Source organism: Leucoraja erinacea, chromosome 5 (assembly GCF_028641065.1).
Source record: "Leucoraja erinacea ecotype New England chromosome 5, Leri_hhj_1, whole genome shotgun sequence".
Classification (NCBI taxonomy): domain Eukaryota; kingdom Metazoa; phylum Chordata; class Chondrichthyes; order Rajiformes; family Rajidae; genus Leucoraja; species Leucoraja erinaceus.
This window is the reverse complement of record NC_073381.1, coordinates 96,478,232-96,490,986: the sequence shown is the minus strand read 5'-3', so window position 1 is coordinate 96,490,986 and position 12,755 is coordinate 96,478,232. Positions and strand designations below refer to the sequence as shown.

Sequence of the window (12,755 nt, the reverse complement as noted above, 5' to 3'; positions counted from 1 at the left end):
GGTCAAATAGCAGGGTGAAGGGTGTGAAAGGGTTGCCAGAAAATAACTGACTGGTTAGACGGGCTGAGGAGAATTTACTTTAGAGAAATGTAGGTTATTTGTAAAAGCAGAATACACGATAAATAGCATGCGATACAAAATAGAATTTAGTTTATAGTCACGTGTGCTGAGGCACAGTTAAAAGGTTTTGTTGCATGCTATCCAGTCAGCGGAAAGACAATACATGATTACATTCGTGCCCTTCAGTGTATAGACAGGTACATGATAAGGGAATAACGTTTAGTGCAAGATAGAGCCAGCAAAGTCCGATCAAGGGTAGTCCGAGGGTCACCAATGAGGTAGATAGTAGTGTAAATTTAGTTTCATTTATTTTTGTCACATGTCCTGAGCAGTGAAAAGCTTTTTGTTCTTGTAACGGGACAGATTAATCTTGGGGACAAAAGGTTATATTCATCATTTAGTTTATTTTTGTCATGTGTGACATACAGAATGAATACCATCCAAAACGTTATTTCTAGCAGGTAAGATGACTTCTACAACCACCTTGAACTGTTATTAACATGCCAAACTGTGTTGGATGCATGGCCATAAACATGCTGTTCCCTTTATTACTTTTATGTGACATATTCATATATTACCACAATTCAGACAATCCAACAGGTTTTTTGCCAATTTAACATTATAAGCAATCTTACCAGCTTCCTCTGTAATTCTCCTTTTACTATACTGTATAACAAGATGCTGCCAACTGCTGTGCCAATAGCCAATAGATCCAATTCCTCATCAACATCCACTTTCTCCGATCTCCTCTTTTTTTTCTGAGGAACCTCCTAGAAAGAAGAGAAAACCCACATCTTTACTCAGTCATTTCATGCCCTAGGGAAAAAAAGAATTAGTGGTTGAAAATAAATGTCTGGCTTTACCAGAGGCTGGGTTAAGGTCAAAACCAGTGCCTTGCTTCTAATTGTCCCAGTTCAAGACGTTTTTTTCACGTGAAAAACAAAAACAGACTAAGTTGCAGCCTGTCTAGTGAAATAATCAATGCCAACTATTCTATCAGGCATGTGTAAGTAGATATATAAATGAAGGACCAAGTCAAAATGAGCATAGGATAAATATAGGAAATAATTAAAGGAATTAAGGAAATGCCCAGCAAGTCAGGACACATCTGCATAAAAGTTACGATGTATGAATGAAACGTTATTGACATATGTACTTAGGTACAGTGAAGTGCTTTGTTTTGCATACAACCTAGGCAGTACACAAGTGTCGCCGTCAACAAGTTACAACAGGAGCAAACAGTCCTATCTACCGTACTGCCCACTGCTGCATGTGGCAGCCCCCCCCCCCCCACTTTGTTCTTGGCATCCCAACACACCGGCTCCTTCCCCATTGCTCTCGCTGTTGGTGGCACTGTTCCATCGACGCCAGGGGCTCTGAGCCAATTCCATGACCTCTCAGATTTTATTTCAGATTTCCAGTGTTTGCCTCTTTTATGAAAAAAAACCTTTTGGCTGGATATTTGCACATTCACTCCTACGCCCCTTCCCAGAACATTTAAATCCTGCTAGCATGCACATCCATTAGCTGGACAAGTGCAGACCAACTAATAAATGCTAATTTGCACCAGTTCCACCACAGTCAGATGAAGATATTGGTTGAAAGTATGCCAGCGCCAGAGACCCGGGTTCAATCCCAACCTCAGTGTGCAGCCTGCAAGTTCTCCCCGTGACCACGTGGGTTTTCACCGGGTGCTCCAGTTTCCTCCCATATCCCAAAGGTATAGGGTCTGTAGGCTAATAGGCTTCTGTAAACATTTCCGCAGCATGCAGGGTGTGGATGAGAAAGTGAGATAACCTAGAACTAGTGAGAGTGGGTGATTGATGATCAAGGTCTACTTGGTGTTGTATCTCTAAAACTAATACACAGCAAATCTGCAGGAGCAGGTTATATTTCTCATGGTTGCACACAGACATGGTGATAAACTGATTACTAGCCAAATGAAAATCAAAGCCCACCCTCAATCTGTGGCCTTGTGGCTTCAAATAAGGAGAGAACACTTCTTCATAAACCCAAGGAGCAGAACCTCGAAGAGGGAGAGAAAACAGGGAACTAGACTTTTCAACCAAATAGCAGTACTGTGATAAAAGCTGGAATTTATAACAAAAGGTATAATGGCAGAACACTGTGGAAAACAGGACTGAATTTCTGAAAGGAAAATCATGTTTGGCTTTGCATCTCACAAGACATTTAATAAAGGTCTCCCGCACGAAATTGGACTTCAGACTCCAGATTTCACATTAGACTGCATAGATGCAGCACAGAAACTGGCCCTACCTCTCACCGAGCCCACGCCGAACAGCAATCACCCACACACTAGTTCTATCCTACACACTAGGCACAATTATACTGAAGCAAATTAACCTGCAGACTAATTTGGACACCAGAGTGTGAAAATAAAGAATCTTCAAGATGATGTAGACATCTTAGGCAATAAGCAGGAAGCTGTGAAGTTATCCTCATCCACTAGTTTCCAAAAGTCTAAGAAAGATAGATTCATGCAAATTCAAGTAGCAATTAGGAGGGTAAGTGGAACGTCACACTTCATAACGGGGATTGAGTGCATAAGTAAAGATATCTTATTACACAGGCCTTGGTGAAACCACAGCAGTTTAGTCTCCTTACCCAAGGTTGTATTTGGCGTGAAGGGATGAAGATTCATTCACTGGTTCCAATTATCTGTGCAAGATTTGGCATGAAGATTCACTGGTTCCAAGTATCTGTGCAAGTAGACTGTGAAGTCCAGGCCCATATTTCCAGTTTAGAAGACAGAAAGGAGAACTCACCAAAATCAACAAAATTCTTAAAGGGCTTGACAGGCCTGATAAAAAAGGATCTTTCTCTGGCCGACGAGTGGTCACAATCTCAGAGTAAGGCCATTTAGGACTGAAATGAGAAAATACTTTGCATAGTGGCAAATCCTTGGAATTCCTCTGGCCCACCAAGTCCACGCCGGCCAGTGATCACCATGTACACTAACACGATCCAATACACTATGGACAATTTACAAAAGCCAATTAACCTACAAATCTGCACGTATTGACATTGTGGGAGGAAACTGGAACAACCGGAGCAAACCTATCCAGTCACAGCGAGAACGTACAAACTTCGTGCAGGTACCACTTGTAGTCAGGATCGAACTCGTGTCTCAGGCGCTGTAAGGCAGCAACTCTACCGTAGTGCTACTGTGCTGTCCCTCTGCAGCCTTTCTTAACTCAACATGACTGTACAAAACTCATACATGCTTTCATACCAAGCAGAATTGATTACTGGAATGCCTTATTAACCGGTCTGCATTTGAAATCCACCAACAGGTAACAAACAGCTCATTCAAAATGCCGCAGCCCGGCTCTTAACAAATACCAAGGAAAGGAAACATATCTCCCCAGTATTATACTCCCTTTATTGGCTCCCTGTGAGATCCAGGATAGACTATATAAAGTCCTCCTTCTTGTCTATAAAGCCCTAAATGGCTTAGGAGCGGCCTATTGTACAGAGTCCCTCCTTCCCTATGCCCCTACCCGAGCGTTCTGATGCCGGCCTGTTAGCCTCTCAATGCCGCAGCAATAAGAAAAAAAGCCTTTTCCAATGATGCCCACAAGCTGTGGCATACCCGACCTGGGGCTATGAGAGACGCCCACTCAGTTGACATTTTTAAACGGCAGCTAATAACTTATCTTATCAATCAAGCTTTTAACAGACTTTACTTCTTCTGACGACATTGTAAAAATTATCTTTATTCTCTTGTATTTATCTCAGCGTATCCTTCAGCAGCTTGTGTGTTCATATAGTATATGGGACTCTGTATTTGACAGAGTTCTGGCTTTTTGTCCTGTTATGCTCTCAATTTTTTATTTTTATATAAATCTGTGCTTTTTCTGTTATTAACTGTTCATGTCCTTACTTTCGTAAATTGTACTTTTGTTTAGATCTGTGTTTTTGTCTAAAGCACTTTGGGTTGCTTTCACTTGTATGAAAAGTGCTATACAAATTAAGTTATTATTATTATATTACAGAGGTGGTGGAGGGTCAGTCATTGAACATTCATAACACAATTCAATAATTTCTAGATGTTAAGGATATTGCGATAGTGCACGAAAACGGCACTGATGCGAATGATCAGCCATAATCATGACAAATGATGGAAAGACTCAAAGGAGAGAACAGCTAATTGTTTCGTATAATGCGCTAAATTCTGCAATTTCACTGTACTTGGGTAATACTAATTCTGTTTAGAGTACCAAAATCCAGCCCCAAATTCAAACACCAATCGTTCTGCAAGAATAAGTCCCATAATCAGACTATTTCAAAGAAAATCTTTTTAGTCATCTCAAAATGGTAGTATCTGGAGTAAAACAACTCTGACAATCTACTCAAAAACATCAAATGTCACCTTTTCAAAGCAGCTGCAAGTAACTTCCTTCCTCCCCCCCCTAAGATAATCAAGAAAGGGCCACTCCCACGAGAAATCAGTTATTCACTCATTTATATACATTACCCACTGTAACATCATTCAAAGCCGTTTACTGATGCTTTATTCACTAATTCTCAACTCCTCTCCTGCCTATGATGTCAGATCACTCATCTGCCGACCAAACTAGGAAATGGCTGCAGTTTTCAACAATTAAACATTGGGTCATGGGCGATAGGAGGATTAGGCCATTCGGCCCACTTAGTCCACTCCACTTTCAAACATGGCTGACCTATCTCTCCCTCCTAAGCCCATTCTCCTGCCTTCTATTGCTAACCTCTGACAAATGTATTAATCAAGAATCTATCTATCTCAGCCTTAAAAATATCCATTGTTGGCCTCCACAGCGTTCTATGACAATGAGTTCCACAGATTCACCACCCTCTGATAACTTTAATCAAAGAAATTCCTCCTCATCTTCCTAAAAGAACATCCTTTTATTCTCCCACTAGTGGAAACATCCACTCTATCCAAGCCTTTCACTATTCAGTATGTCTCCTCCCCCCATTCGTCTAGTGTCCCCAGTGTCTCTGGTCCCAACCACACCTAGTCAGTTCAACCACATGTCCTAGTCAACTACACCTACTAGTCACAAAAAGTTGGATAACTCAGCGGGTCAGACAGCATCTCTGGAGAAAGGGAATAGGTGATGTTTCAGGTTCGCCCCCTTCTTCAGACCTTTTCTCCATTTTTTTTGGTATGTACCTGCGGCTTAAACTGGCTTCTGCAGTTTCTTCCTACACATCTACGTCAGTAATTTCATACCCTGCCTGCCCCTATCAGAGATTACACTTTTCTAAATCTCTGACGTGCTACTAAAACCCCAATCCTTCCATCCTCCCTTTATAAAACTGCCACTTTCCACCAAATATTATCCACCTCCATTGCTGTCCACATGCTGCCAAAATGCTGGATACTTCCACATTATGACTCAAAATGGCTTAGTTCGGTTTTCTCCTCAAATCACATAGCCTCATATCTCATCACAACCTCCATAAGAGCGCAAGGGGCTTAAATCCAGAGACACGGTGTCAAATACCTTCTTTGACATAGCGCAGCATTTTAATAGGGAACAGGGAGCCTCGGAAAAGAATTACATGAAATACATTAATACAGGGGGGAAAAAATCCCGATGATTGCATTTTCTGAAGATCAATCTCATCCATGCACATGTACATAACTGACGCAGTTCCGCAGTGGAGGTGGTCTAGACCCAACACTTTCTTTCAGTGGTTTCAATCATTGGCCTTTCTTCCATCATGAGTGAGATACCTGCATAACATTCAAATTGTCTTGTAAACACAAAATGCTGGAGTAACTCAGCAGGACAGACAGCATCCCTGGAGAGAAGGAATGGGTGACGTTTCGAGACACGACCCTTCTTTGTCTCATCGCAAACAAAGCAACACAAAGCATAGACAACATTTAGCATGGTCCGATATTTGACAGGTAACATTGTTTCACACCAGGGCAATGACCAGCTCTGACAAATAATTTAATCCTCTACCTATAATTATGTAATGCCAGTCGGATTGCCAAGTACTCCCACAACCAAGATACTGAGGCTCGTAAACTCAACTGGTCCAACCACAAACGCTGCAGCCCAGTCAGATTGTGGGCGTCCTGCCACCCCAAAGCCACTCCATCATCGCCAATACACGAACATTGCGGAACCTGGATGAATGCAACTCCAACAACACTCAAGCATCCAGGAATGGGCAGCCTGCTTCAATAGTGCCTCATTCATTCCACCAGCTCTACACTGTAACTGCAAGGAGCACCATAGTCACTCTTCAAGGTTACTCCAACACCATCTCACAAAGACACAACCACCACAGGTGACTAGAGCTTCAGGTGCTGTGGAACCCCATCACTTGCAGGTCCCCTCCACATCACACACCATCCCAGCTTGGAAATATATTCCTGGCCCATCATCAATGTTGGCCTTAAATCCTGGAGATGCCCATACAATAGGACTGGGAGCAACTTTATCAAAATAAGTGCAGGCATTCAAGGCGGCAGCGCATCTTCACAAGGGCAATGGGATGGGGAATAAGGTCTGGATTTCTGATAGCGGAGCAGGGGGGTGCTTGGGCTACAAGCACACTGATCACCTGCAAAGTTGAGAAGTGCAATGAATATATGGAATTATAATCCAGCCATACAGTGATACATTTTGGTTTTAGAGTTACCGTGTGGAAACCAGCCCTTCGGTCTACGTCGATCAGCAATCACTCTGTACACTAGTTCCATACACGAGGAACAATTTACCAAAGCCAATTAACGTACAAACCTGCACGTCTTTGGAATGTTAGTGGAAACCGGAAACCCGGGAAAACCACGCGGTCACGGAGAGAACCGTGCAGACAGCACCCGGAGACAAGATTAAACCCGGGTCTCTGGGCCTGTAAGGCAGCAACTCTACAACTGCTGCATTTATAAAGACAAACAAGAATAGGACATACTCAGCAAATGGTAGCGCCCAATAGAGTTTGGATGAAGAGCCTGTGCGGTAGAGTTGCTGCCTTACAGTGAATGCAGCGCTGGAGACGCAGGTTCGATCCAGACTACAGGTGCTGTCTGCACGGAGTTTGTACGTTCTCCCCGTGACCTGCGTGGGTTTTCTCCGAGATCTTCGGTTTCCTCCCACACTCCAAAGACGTGCAGGTTTGTAGGTTAATTGGCTTGGTAAATGTAAAAATTGTTTAAAAAAAGTGGGTGTGGGATAGTGTTAATGTGTGGGGATCGCTGGTCAGCGCGAACCGGTGGGCCGAAGGGCCTGTTTCTGCTCTAATCTCCACTCTAAACTAAAACTAGCAGCACGGGCAGATGTCGGTGGCATGGGGGCATTGAGGGCAGCATGTAGGATGCTCAAGTTCATCGTGTGATAGAATACAAGCGCAGGTACATCATGTTACCACAAAACACTGGATCACAGTTAGGCCTCCTCGCCTGTATCCGCCCACGTCGCCTGCCTCCCCCTCACCTCTTTACCACCTTTTCCCCTCTACTCCATCAGTTGAAGAAAAGTCCTGACCCAAAACAACGTGTAGTCACTTTCTTCCACAGATAATGCCTGGACTGGCGACTTCCTCCAGCACTGACGAAACATTGAAGTATTATTTGTAGTTCTGATCACCCCACCATAAGCATGTGAATGCCTTTTAAATCATTTAAATTCCTCTTTGGTTTTGCAGTCCTTTATCCCAAATGCTGCGCAGGCTTTTCATAGATGGAACAAAAATCAGAAAATGTAACGAAAAGAGACATTATGACAACTAACAGCTCAGTCACAATCGCTTAATAAAGTCTGGTAGGAAGAGATCTGTGAAGATTCCATTATTTGCAGCTTAATCAGCTGAAATATATCCATCAATGGCAAGGTGATTGAAAACCAAACTGCCGTTCCAGCTGAAAATCTGAAATAAAAACAGAAAATGCCCGGGGAAGTCAGGTCAAGTCACCACCTGTGGAGAAAGAAGCAGAATTAATGTTTTAGGTTCATAACCCTTCAACAGAATAGTGGGATGGTAGTAATCAAGGTTGTGGCAGGAGTTAGTATCCTCAACCATGTGTCCTCAAGGTTACAAGAGGTTAGAAAGATAAGGAAAAGGCCATAAGAAAGTTATAAAGGCAATAATGAAAGTTTATGAAAAATGTCCCCAGACCATGATCCAACATTCACTAACACAAAGTTAAGATGTGAGCAGTAGGTAGACAAGTTTTGAAGAGCCCAGGGTTAAGATGGCAGACAGTTAAGATAGCGGGATAACTCTAAATGTCATAAAATCATATGTGTAGGAAGGAATAGTGCTGGTTTACACCGGAGATAGACACAAAATGCTGGAGTAACTCAGCGGGACAGGCAGCATCTCTGGATAGAAGGAATGGGTGACATTTCGGGTCGAGACCCTTCTTCAGACATAAAGTCAAAGTTGTGCAAACACTGATGGCCATCCAAGAAACTCACTTCAGGATTAAATCTATATTTTACTGGTCATCGCAGCATAAAAGATTACTGATAATGAAAATGAAAAAGCCGTTCAGGCACATTTGAAAGACCAACATTATCACTAAAGAAATATTTTTCTCTCAGTTTTGTTTTACACAACATAGTGTGAAGACAGAACACCTGTGTACCCCCACCTCAACAAATTCAGTTGACCAAAGAACCAGGATGCTTTCACATCCAACCCACAAATTGTATTTTTTAACCTGAATTACTTGAACAAACGTTTACTACCACTTAGTAAGCCTCAGTAGTTTTTGATCTCGCCGTGAAAGTATCTGATGACCACGTGGATGATCTCCGTGTCTTAATTGAACAAGATACAAATCCCCCCCCTAACCACCCCCGAAATTAATACCACCGCAGACGCCTCAACACGCCGTTCAACCAGCATTCGCCGGCAGCTACAAGCAACAGGTCGAGCTGACTGAACATTTGCGCAATAAGCCAAAAGGCTGCGAAGCCCAAGAGCTGCAACGTGCCAGGGCCTCATGTGGTCGACTCACTAGCGCGCTTGCTGTTAAAAAAAAACGGGACGGCGGTTTCTAAAAGGGAGAGGACTTTTCATTTAAAGCATTTGGGAGAATTCCTCGACGAATGTTAATTTTTTTTAAAGTTGTGGGGGTGGGGGGGGGTATAAAGAGACAAAATTCAGAGTGAAATTTATAACCAGGGGGTGCTGAGAATGAAGCGTCCACTAGCTCCACACTAGGGGAGGACGGTGGGACTGGAGCACATGGGGAGCCGGGGGTTCGCTGCCCCGACGGGGTTGACCAGTCTCCCTCACACCGGGCCCCCTTCCCCTTGTAGCCTCAGCCCATCGACCACACAGCCCCGTCCTCTCCCCTGGCACCCAGCCCGGCCTCTTCCGCCCCTTCCTCCGCACGCTACCACCTACAATTCCCCCCCCCCCCCCCCCCCCCCCCCCCCCCCCCCCCCCCCATTTTGTGTTAAAACCCTACCCGGGCCCAAATTACCTCACCTGGCGCTGGGCGTGTATCCGATCCCCCCCTCTACCCACAGCCCCGGGCCCATTGCCCACTAGGCCGCAGCCGCGGTATCGGGCCCGCACTGGGCGCCAGAGCGCCCCCCCTCCCCTCCCCCTACACCACAGGCCCGATCCCCGGCCCTCCCCCTACACCACAGGCCCGATCCCCGAGCCCCAGCAGCCGCCCGTTCCCCGGCCCCGCTCTCCACTGGCCGCGCCGTGAGGCTGCCCCGACCCAGTGCTCTCCCCCCCGGGCCTCAGCAGACTCCCACTCCCCACATCCCGGGCCTTTCCCCACTCCCCCCATCCCCGGCCTTTCCCCACTCCCCACATCCCCGGCCTTTCCCCGCTCTCCTCCTCCACCACATCCCACCCCATCCCCGGGCCTCACCCGTGGCCGTTGCCGCTGGGCCGGGGCCCAGGCCAGGCAGCTGCAGGTGGCGCTGAGGTGGGACGAGGGCACGTACTCGTGTCGCAGGCGGCCCGCTCCCCCAGCCTGCGTGTCCCACAGGCGGACGCGCCCGTCGCCGGCCACCGTTGCCAGGCACCGCGCTGGGGCCGGGGGCGAGAAGACGCAGCAGCCGCCACTGCCCGGTGTCCCCCCGCCGCTCCCGCTCCCGCTCCCGCGCCATCATCGCCAGCAGCCGCCGCCGCCTGGCTGTCTCCTCTCGCTCTCTACTCTGCTGTATCTCTGTGTCTCGGTGTATCTTCTCTCTCTCTCTGTTCCTCATCTGTGCCCTTGTTTATTTCCAATTATTTTGCATCGGTACAACTTCCCTTTTGCAGGTTACGTCGCCACACGTGTTGCCCAGCGCGCATGCGCCGCCGCCACCCACGGGGGCGGGACCACCGCTCATGTCAATCACCTTCTAACCACGCCCCTCACAGCAGGCCACGCCCCTCCTTACAGGCCACGTCGCTCGTACAAGCCCCGCCCCCTTCACAACAGCTCCGCCCATCCCCACTGGCCACGCCCCTTCACCACATGCCACGCCCATCCCCATCGGTCACGCCCCTTCACCACATGCCACGCCCCCTCTCTACCAACCTCGCCCCAGACAATCACAGGGCCAGATAGACCAAAGATCTTATAGCGAAGAAGATCTTTGAGATAGACCTGGATCTGCAGGTAGACCGGGATCTGCAGGTAGACCGGGATCTGCAGGTAGACCGGGATCTGCAGGTAAACCGGTATCTGCAGGTAAACCGGTATCTGCAGGTAGCCTGGTATCTGCAGGTAGACCGGTATCTGCAGGTAGACCGGTATCTGCAGGTAGATTAATATCTGCAGGTAAACTAGCATCTGCAGGTAGCCTGGTATCTGCAGGTAGACCGGTATCTGCAGGTAGACCGGTATCTGCAGGTAGACCGGTATCTGCAGGTAGGCCGGTATCTGCAGCAGGTAGACCGGTATCTGCAGGTAGACCGGTATCTGCAGGTAGACCGGTATCTGCAGGTAGACCGGTATCTGCAGGTAGACTAGTATCCGCAGGTAGAACAGTAAGAAGGAACTGCAGATGCTGGAAAATCGAAGGTACACAAAAATGCTGGAGAAACTCAGCGGGTGCAGCATCTATGGAGCGAAGGAAATAGGCAACATTTCGGGCCGAACCCCTTCTAGCATCTGCAGGTAGACTAGTATCTGCAGGTAGACTAGTATCTGCAGGTATACTAGTATCTAGTACAGGGGCCTTCTAAGCCATTAAGTGCGGCCTTTTGAATGAAGCCAAATTTTGTAGAACAAATCATATAACCATATATCATAAATCATTTTATTTTTATTAATATGTTTTTGTTCGTCTTTTATTATTATAATTTTAATCTTAAAATGAACATATTTAAATACCCAAGTAAAAGAAAATTCAACAAAATAATCCTACCCGACCGACGGCCACAATTAAAACATTAATAAGTCATGAGGGCTATTTTAACAAAATAATGTACATTTTGAAGTATATCTAATTGAAGTTTTTTGGATAGGGCCTTATTAGATTACAGCTAACTTAATGCAGCCTTCCAACATGAAAAGGTTCCCCACCCCTGATCTAGTATATTTGGTAGACACACAAAATGCTGGAGTAACTCAGGGGGACAGGCAGCATCTGTGGAGAGAAGGAATGGGTGACCCCTCTTCAGTCACGCGGCAACTTGCTTGCAAAGTGCACACACAAGTACAGTTTCAGTTTCCGCTTCGTATTCCGCTTGGGCAGCTTCAGTGTGAATATTGAAGGTAGACACAAAATGCTGGAGTAACTCAGCGGGACAGGCAGCGTCTGCCGAGAGAAGGAATGGCTGACATTTCGGGTCGAGGCTGAGAGTCAGGGGAGAGGGAAACGAGAGATCTAGACAGTGATGTAGAGAGAGATAGAACAAATGAATGAAAGAAATGCAAAAAGGTAACGATGATTAAGGAAACAGGCCATTCTAAGCTGTTTGTGGGGTGAAAATGAGAAGCTGGTGCAACTTGGGTGGGGGAGGGATGGAGAGTGAGGGAATGCCGGGGCTACCTGAAGTGAGAGAAATCAATATTCATACCACTGGGCTGTAAGCTGCCCAAGTGAAATATGAGGTGCTGTTCCTCCAATTTGCATTTAACCTCACTCTGACAATGGAGGAGGCCTAGGAATGGGAAGGGGAATTATAGTGTTTGGCAACCGGGAGATCAGGTTGGTTCAGGCGGGCTGAGTGAAGGCGTTCAGCGAAACGATTGCCCAGTCTACATTTGGTCTCGTCGATGTATAAGAGTCCACATCTTGAACAATGGATACAGTAGATGAGGTTGGAGGAGGTGCAAGTGAGCCTCTGCCCAACCTGAAAGGACTGTCGGGGTCCCTGGTCAGAGTTGATGGAGGAAGTATAGAGACAGGTGTTGCATCTCCTGTGGTTGCAGGGGAAGGTACCTGGGGAGGGGGTGGTTTGGGTGGGAAGGGATGAGTTAACCTGGAAGGCGGAAAGGGGTGGAGATGGGAAGATGTGGCTCGCGGTGAGATCCCGTTGGAGGTGGCAAAAACGTTGGAGGATTATGTGTTGTATACGACAGCTGATGGGGTGAAAGGTAATATTGACTTCTCTAATTTAAAGTAACCCTCGCTTTCTCTCTCCCTCAATCCCCCCCTCATCATCCTAGTTCTCCGACCAGTCTGACTGTCCCCTGATTAAATGTTATCTCTGTTTGCTTCGTTGTCACCTTCTCCTACCTAACAATGATCGATTCTACATTTTCCTTG

The 12,755-nt window shown here is 46.3% G+C and overlaps 1 protein-coding gene across 1 annotated transcript in view; it reads right to left on the bottom strand.

The window, feature by feature from the left end:
• The window catches only part of wdr43 (WD repeat domain 43), a 57,802-nt gene that overhangs the window by 44,977 nt on the left and 70 nt on the right, over positions 1 to 12,755 (bottom strand). Inside the window, 4 exon segments of the mRNA XM_055636399.1 lie at positions 696 to 830; positions 9,920 to 10,129; positions 10,132 to 10,203; positions 10,577 to 11,048. Coding sequence (XP_055492374.1) covers positions 696 to 830; positions 9,920 to 10,129; positions 10,132 to 10,203; positions 10,577 to 11,048 — 889 coding nt within the window.